The sequence below is a fragment of the Suricata suricatta genome, chromosome 4 (genome assembly GCF_006229205.1).
Source record: "Suricata suricatta isolate VVHF042 chromosome 4, meerkat_22Aug2017_6uvM2_HiC, whole genome shotgun sequence".
NCBI lineage: Eukaryota > Metazoa > Chordata > Mammalia > Carnivora > Herpestidae > Suricata > Suricata suricatta.
In genome coordinates, this window is record NC_043703.1 from 3,303,707 (window position 1) to 3,312,445 (window position 8,739).

General features: G+C 49.5%; 1 protein-coding gene across 1 annotated transcript in view; it reads right to left on the reverse strand.

Annotated features, from left to right (window-relative positions):
• The window catches only part of MYO16 (myosin XVI), a 465,799-nt gene that overhangs the window by 54,183 nt on the left and 402,877 nt on the right, over positions 1 to 8,739 (reverse strand). Inside the window, exon 33 of the mRNA XM_029938403.1 lies at positions 8,473 to 8,739. Within this exon, the coding sequence (XP_029794263.1) occupies positions 8,473 to 8,739 (267 nt within the window). The remainder of the gene's footprint in view (positions 1 to 8,472) is intronic.

The window sequence follows — 8,739 nt, forward strand, 5'->3', positions numbered from 1 at the left end:
CCCCCCGTGTCGCTTCCCACCCAGTGGAGGTCGGGGGACCCCGTGGACCCAGAGAGCGAAGCGCTGGGTAAAGAGATGTTGGATAGAGCTGGCTTTCAGGGAGTGTGAGATTTTCCAGGCTAATCTGAGGATTAATCACAAAAACGATTCAAGTCGGCGGAAAGGACCAGAACGCTGGTAGGCAATTAAGAAATAGGTTTTCTTCCGCCAATACTCTTAAGGAGGAAGAGTCCAGCCCGTCTTTAGGAAAACATTCCACGCACCACGTCGCTTTTAAGCATTTCTTCACAGAAGGAAGAAAACCCCAGGACGTTGTATTACGTGGCAATAACGAGATGCAGATTGTCAGGAAGGTCTTTATTAACTTGCTTAAGGGGCGCTGCTGAGAGCCTCCGAGATAAAGCGCTGGGTTTCTCCTCGGAGCCCCCCACGGGAGGTTAATTCACAATCCAGGAGAGAGGCCCGCGAAACACAATTGCTGCTTGCTTTACCGGGTTGAGAGCATGAAAAATATTTACTGGTTATGAAAGATAACCCACTTCTGAAAAGACTGCCTCTTCTTTTTTTTCCCTTCAGAATTCCAGGTACAATAGATTCTGTTCCCGCTGACAGAGAGTCACAGAATGTCCCAGGGACGATGGCTCCTTGGCTGCCTGGGGCTCGTGGCGGAAATGACAGGCGCTCCATGCAAGACACATAGGTCTGGGAAGACCGGCGCCGGTGGTTCCGGACCCACAGCCGGTGTGTTCAGGTAACTTCCTGAGGTAACTCCCACTCCCCAAAGGTAACTTCTCCGTCTGGTTGATCTACGTATTTAATTGCCACACCTCTCTTCTCGGTTTTGCTGTTGGGTTTCAAAGGAAAATGAGCGAACCATGGTCATGAGATGTGCGAGCTTCGTGTTTTCCCAACAAGTCCGAGTTGGGGGGCACGGACGGGAGGCCCGACACTGGTATTTTGTCCAGACCTATTTCCAACTTCCGGCCACTACCTGCTCTGTCTCTAGATGGACATAATTCAATCTAGAATCCTGTGGTCTTGCTTGTTTTCAGTCTAGAATGGCACCGAGAGGGGAATGATGGAGGGTTTTGTGGGTGCCTTTCTCCTATCCCAATCACGGCGCGGCTGAAAAAATCACTGAAAAGGAAAAGTATTCCCGTATCTTTTCCTGGTCGTGAGTTGATGTATAACTTCAGAGAAAAGTTATCCTGTCAGACAGGGACTCTGCGTCATTTAAAAATTTCAGTTGTTTTTGGAGACTGACAACGGCCCAGTAGAACAGAAATAGAAACCTCTCCCTGGTTTCAGAGAAAGGACCTTGTTTGAGTCCTGACTCCGTGGCCCATTAGTTCCTGGGATTATGGGAGAATCACTTAATCCCTCCAAGTCTTGGATTGCTCATTAGCAAATGGGGATGCTAACACCTGCTTCACAGGCCTCACACAGGGGGCGAGGATCTGGGGACAGAAGACACTCTTTGTGCTCAGAGCAATCAGAAAGAACTCTCCACAAACATCGGCTGTTAAAATTATCAGCAGAATATCACTGACAGATGTCCCAGAGCATCTGTGAGAATTTCCAGTTACATGAGGTCACGTGCGCATACCTAGAACCGCTATGATCTGTCCGTCTGGTTTGTTTCCCTCCCCCGGCTCTTTGCCCTTTGTGAGGGAGACCCAAGCGTTCCTGCTGAACTGCCACGAGGCCCAGAGAAACAACGGAGGCCATGCAGGATCCGGTCACGGAACTTCCAGGTGGAAAGCTCAGCCTGCCTCCATCCCCCGCAGGGCAACTAGTGCTTGCTCTTCTCCGTCTGTATTTTCTTTGCCCTTCACAACCGTGCTCTGGCGGGACCATGTACCCCAAGCTCACACGTCTCCACACACACCAGTCCTAGGGCTGCCACGCCTGCTCCCCTACTGGGCGCCTGGGTAGCTCCATCCTTCCACACTGGGTACCACTCTCGCTGTTCTTGGGCAGCCTTGGGGTGAGGCTGTTCCAGCCTGTCCGGCAGCCACTCACCAAGCGTGCTGTGTGAGCACATGCCCGGCAGTGGCCCTCTGCTCCCCCAGGCCACTGACATGTCGTGAGACTGAGGAAGTCTGTGATGCCTCTCCACCAAACAACGTTCGAGCTTAACACCAAGGCTCAAGGGCCACTTGGAGCTCAGTCGTGGGCCCACCAATGGTTTAGGACCCTTGGGTTAAGCCTCTCTCTTCTAGTAGACTTTGCTCAGGGCATTGATGGGCCTGGCTGCCTCCGACAGTTGGTGAGAGGGCGGGGGCCAGATCTCTCCATTTCTCGATTCCCAGTAGCAAACCCTGTTTGCTTCCATTAAGTAAATGGGTTGGGGAATTAGCTCGACAAGTTAATGCAAGTCCGCTACGGGCCCCTGGCTTCGCAATTTCCCTGCGTGAACTCTTGGGCATTTATAAAGAGAAGGTGCTATACACTGTGGGAAGAATGTCACGGACATTCCTAACACATATGAGGCATTTTTTAAGTGTCCAGTTGATTCAGAGGACAAAGAGCTTTGGGCTCCTCACAGGTGAGTTTGGCTCCCAACCAGTTTGTTACACTTGAAAGCTTATTTCTGATCCGTAGTTCGACACGTTATCCACTGCACCACCGGGCCGCCCCGAAAGCTTATTTCTAAGCAGAGGTGAGCCAAGTGGTATCTGGGAAATTAGAGACACTGCAAACACGTCCCCCACACAGAGGCTCCCTGTTCCTGCCAAAGGGGCCAAGGACTCGGTGAAAAACATCCTTTTCGCCCAGAGAGGCAGCTTCTTCTTAGGCCAAAGCTCGGCTCCCTGGCACGGGGAGAGACTGAGCGCATCCTTGCCTCGTACCCGCCGCCTGAGAGATGGAGGACGTGCTTCTCGTGGATGCTGAGCTCATCTTTTGAAAGGACTTACTCATTTGGGGAATCAGGCACATTTAGTGTTGCCTCCAGATGGTTCCGGAACGTGGAGGAATGCCTTATTTCACAGGAAGGAGACTCTTACGTGAACGCAAACAACGCACCAGTAAACTATGTGCTTGCCCGTCCACACCCTTCATGATTTTCAGGTTGCCCGAAGCCACTCCCCTGCCCCCCAGTAAATCACCATGGAAACGGAGCGTGCAGGGAGAGAGGAAGGTGAACGGCCCTCACAGGACGGCGCTAGAAGAGTCTGTGTTGAGGCAGGAGGCCTAGGGGAAGCCAAGCCCTGCATCCCATCATGGGAGGCGGACGTGTGTGCGAGGCACACCCATCTCTCATGGCCGTCCTCTCGCCGGAGTGCCTCGGAGTGTGCGGGGCTTCGAGCACACACGTTCCAACGTGGCAACCTACACGCCCCGTCCTCGAGCGAGTCACAGATTTCCACCAGGAGTTTCATGACACTTCAGGGGCTCTAAAGCATTCTCCTTGTTACTAAACAAGGCATAAGTACCGGTACCTCGCTTGCCATAGAAGCATCTAAACCTCATAAAATAGTGACTCAGAAGCAACTGTGAGATGGGTTTTGGAGTGCTGGTCTTTCACGCTTCGTCTGGGCTAATATTCCGAGACCCACACCTGTGTGTGTGTGTGTGTGTGTCTGGGTGTGTGTGGGTGTGTGTCTATGTGTGTCTGTGTGTGTGTGTGTCTGGGTGTGTGTGTGTGTCTGGGTGTATGTGGGTGTGTGTCTATGTGTGTCTGTGTGTAGGGGGGTATGTCTGGGTGTGTTTGGGGGGGTGGGTGTGTCTGTGTGTTTTTGTGTGTATGTGGATGTGTCTGTGTGTGTGTCTGGGTGTGTGGGTGTGTCTGGGTGTGTGTGGGGGGTGTCTCTGTGTTTGTGTGTGAGTGTGTGTGTGTTTGGGTGTGTGGGGGTGGGTGTGTGTGTGGGGTGTGTGTGTCTGTGTGGGTGGGTGTGGGGGGGTGGGTGTGTCTGGGTGTGTGTGTGTGTGTGTGTGTGTGTGTGTGTATGTTGGTAGAAGGGAGTCCCCGTGCCAGTTGCCCCCCTCTCTCGCGACCAGTGTCCCTTGGGTGGAGAATTGTTTTGCCCAGAGAATTGTTCTGTTTCCATCAGGAAAACGGATGCCCACCTTTCTGGAAACAGGTCTCTCTTAGGAGCAGCAGACTCTCGTCAGTGAGGGCTGAAATGGATCGACTGGTCCGTACTCATCCAAGTGACTTAAGAATCCATCTTTCATTTTTTTTCTGAAGAACTTTCTAGAATAAATCTTTTATTTTTTTCTAAAGGACTTCAATACTAAAATATTTATAAACATTTATTGATAAATTGATTTGACATCAGAATGTATTTCAAAAGAACCCAGTAGGGATGGAGCGGCCCCGGGCAGCATTAGAGAGGCGGCGAGGCTGACCGCGGAGAGAGTTCAGTCTTCTGTTCCTTCTACTTTTGCATACGCTTGCTCTTTTCCATAAGGCCAGCTCTAACAAGAACGCCTTTACAAACAAATGGCCCAATGGGACAAAATATTAAGCGGTGCAAATTCAGCTAACACTCAGAAAAATTCAATTTACTCTTACTCAGCATTTTTATGCAGTAAAATAAAGTATTTGAGAAGAACCGGGATTTCCACTTGGCTTAGGTGATTCTCTGAAAGCAAAACTGCCTCGTAGGTTAGGTCTATTAAATACATTTATACAACAAGCTGCTTTTTTTCAGGTAGGTTTTGTACCAAATAGGTATTTAATAAACTCTATGCAAAGAGACGTACATTTTTTTGTTGTTCTTTACATCATTTTTGACTACCTGTTCCCACCGTATAAACTATGGATGCACTATATCAGAAGCAATAAAACAATTTTTATAAAAACCTCCTGCAAACCAGACTCTTTCTTAATTCAGCCGGTCTCTCTTCCTTTCTTCTCCAGATTCGCCACATTTTTGCCCCTGTCCTATCATCCTGGGCTTTCCCAGGTGGAGAGAACAGCATGCTCATTTTATTGCATGTTCTACATAATCTCAGCGGGGCTCTGGGACGCCAGCTGGCACAATGGAGCACCCTAGTGGCCTGCTGGAGCCAGTGACTCTCTCCCTTCCTTCCAATCAGGTCTCATGAGTTTTGAAACCGAGCAACTAGAAACAATTGGCATGATACTATTAGTCATATTATGACGTCAGATGAAAAACATTTTGGGAACAAATGGGATCATTGCGTCTAGAAAGGCAGATAATTAAACAGCCAGGCATTCTCGATGTCAGGGGCCAAGTGGCCCACATACGGTATTCCGAAATTGTACACTCAGCCTCCGTGGCCGTCAAGTCCATGTGTGGCATTTTTAAATTGACGTAACTGTTCTCTCTACCCCAGCCTGCTGCGCCTCAGATAAGCAAATGTGAACTTGTAAAATTCTGTCCTCCTCCGTGTCCTGCTGTCCTAGGCTCCACGGTGCAGGGAGGTAAGAGCTGCCCGGAGCGGGTCGGGGGCACTGTGCCCGAGCCATGCGGATGTCGCTCACCGAAGGATGGCGCGGAGCAAGGGGGTGCTCTCCGTGCCTTAATTTCCCGTCTGTGACATGGGGAGAAGGGCAGCAGACAGCTCTTTGTCTCGGCAGAATTAAGGGGGTCATTAAAACGGTAACTGGGGGCAAGCACGTGGACCACCCGCTGCTCATGTTACTGCTCCCGGGCTGTGGGCACATGGCCGTCCGCACCCTTCCGTCTGGACGTGCGCCCTGGACTCTTAGCATCTGAGGGACTTTGCAAACCTCAGATCGCACGCCCACAAGTCAACAGAAAATGAACTGTTTCGAGGAAGACCGTGTTTGTGAAATCCTACCTCGAAGTCTGCAGAGCGGTGACGGAGCGGAATTACACACCAAGAACTTCATCACTACACATCATCGTGCTTCATATTTTAACTGGAGATGCCCACAGCCGGGTACTAAAGGTGCCTAATGTAACCTCTTCAAGGTCACTTTCCACAGAAGCGAGGGGAATATTTTGAACGCTTCTGCAAAATCGGCGGAACAATTTCCCCAGACCATAATCGCAAGAGATGAGCGTAATTAATTCAGGTGCCTTGAGGGTGAATTAGCCACCCACTGGATTATTTGGGAAGAAAGCCATTTCAGGTGAAAATAAGAACATCATTAAGTATAAAGAGGGTAAAGGAGAAGATTTAAAACCTTCAAGGGAAGAAATCCCAAGGCTATAGTAAATCATTAATAAAAGCCATTCAATTCATTCAAAAGAAAATGGATTACTGACTTCAGGATCAAATCGTGTAAACCTTAATCATCACATGGCAGCTCCGGGATTCGTGCAGGCATGAAGACCTATTCTCATCCACATCTTATTTTTAATCCCTTTTATTCTGAAAGAATAACCTGTAGGTTCCCATGAGTACATGTCATGCAAACGCGCAAAGCTATTTCCCACATCACAGACCATCAAGAATTACCGGGATCTCTTCTGTGTAGTTGGAACCTCTGGAATCTGGTGGGAAGAGGGGGGGTGCCCTGGTCTCATGTTGCTGAGTTTTCAGTTAGGAAAGCTCTGGTGCGAATTCACGTATGTATGAGAAAGGTGGAAGTGGCTCAAGCCAATTTTTTTTTTTCAAATTAAGAGTGTTTTGTAAATGCCCACAGTAGAAGATAGATATTTTGTAATTTTAGACTTGCACTAACAGTGTGGTCCTTGAGGTTTTGATACATGCTCTCAAATACCAGTTTGCCCCACCGCACAGTAATATAATTAGCAAAGTCACACCCCACGCCGGGGGGGGTCTCATGATACCTCTCACTATGCTGAGTCCTCAGTTCAGGGATTTCCAGATGACCAAGTGTGTCTAGAAATCCATGCACTTCACTTTCCTGAATAAAGTGAAGAAGAAGTACCCAATTCCTAACTCCAGTAAAAGGGCTTTATGAGGTTTTAATTTACTTTTAGGTCTAGAAGCAAATGTTAATTTTTTCACAGAATGCTTTGCTCTTAGACTGCACTTCGTTCCTTCGAATACAATACATAACTTGTGAAATTCAAGCATTCTTCTACCTACACGGACAATTTCATTTTTTAATGGGCCTACCCTTAAACTGTTAGCAAAACAATCAGCGTATTTGTTTGAAGAATGAAAGGGAGTAAGTTATTTAGTCATTTGCTAAGTGTTCTTACCTTGATCTACTTTTCACTTACTCAGATTGCTTTCTGGATTTGTAAAGGTTTCATTAATTTTCCTGAACAGAAAAGTAATTTTCCTAATCAAATGAGGAAAGCTAACATACTTATATGTATTCTTTTGGAGAGAGAGCAGGTTCATGGGTCCATAAAATGTTACATCAGAAGTCAACATTTCATTTCCAGTCCTCCCACTAGACCTGAAGAAGGCATTCAGCCTCTTCCCGGTGAGGTTTCCATCTCAAGCTAGGACATTTATAGTTGGCCCTTTACCTGGAGGGGTGGGTATGGACAGAATCAGGACTAAAGGGACCAGTTACAACTTCCTTAGACAGAAGATATTAACACATTTCTTCCTTAAGATACAGAACACTGGGAAATACTTTGATTTTGTATAAAAGCCTTAGAATGTTTTTTGGAAGATGAATACATTATCTGTGACTATTATGAGAATCTGTGCCAGGGCACCTGGGTGGCCCCGGCTCTGCATTGACGGCACAAAGCCTGTCTGGGATTCTCTCTCGGCTTTTTTCTGTCTCTCAAAATAAATAAATACATTTTTTAAAAAAGAGAGAATCTTTGCCAAATACCACCTCTGTCACAATGGCAATCTCTGAGGTAGCATGTGGTTAGCAAAAGTTCCTAATGAGGATCGTTTTTGCTAGCTATCTTCTGCTTTTGCAGGATACAAAATTCCTACGTTTTTATAGGGGCAACAGCCTCTGGCTGCAACAGCCTGGTGTTGTGCCCCGGGGACGGGCAGTGCATACCAGCCTCGGGCTGAGTTACTCAGTGAAGAGACCCCGGTACTAGCAGAACTGTGTTAAAATGTCGTTTGGGTGGTACCGAACCGAAAAGTCATTCACCCAGAGCAATATCAAGGTGAGCACTATGAAGTCTAAGGCTGTGAATGGACAGGCAGTCACCCCCTCGACACCGGGATGGAGAGGTGACTCCGCCGAGGACACTCGGGCGATCGCGGTGCACTGTGCGTGGAGCAGGAGGCGGCAACATGATGCTACAAAAATACGACTTCCAGGTTCTAGGGAAGCATTATTAGAGAAAAGAGCAATAGCTCAAGTTCAGTCTTGCTCTAACACTCTGAGGTCACAAGAGTTTGCTGAGCCCAGTTTCAGGGCTATGCATTTTGATACCACGAGCCCCCAGTGCAGACTGGAAATACTCTTACCCACTTGACCGCACTGGCTGCGTAGGAAGTGGACGCCTGCATGGAATGGCCACTCGGTCCCCCCGGGGGCAGTGACATGCATGGACGTGCGCGCGTGCGCACGCGCACCCCGGGGCCCGAGACGCACAGCGGTCCCCCCTCCGCACCCCGCGTGACCTCTCGGCCTACCTGCGGGGTCCCTGATCCTCCTCCCGGCCGCCGACCTGCGGAGCACGCTCCTGCCGGAGTTGAAGAGGCTGGTCAGCTCGTCCAGGGGGCTGCCGAGGGCTCTGCAGTTCGGGGGGCTGCAGGGCAGCGGGGAGGAGGGGCTGGCGCTGGCCCTGCGGTGCTCGGCCCTGGCGGCCCTGCTGGGGGAGTAGGGGGCCTTGGGCAGCGGGCCACAGGCGCCCCCGGCAGGCGCGGAGTGTGGCGGCTGGTGCGCCCTGGGCGCGTCGG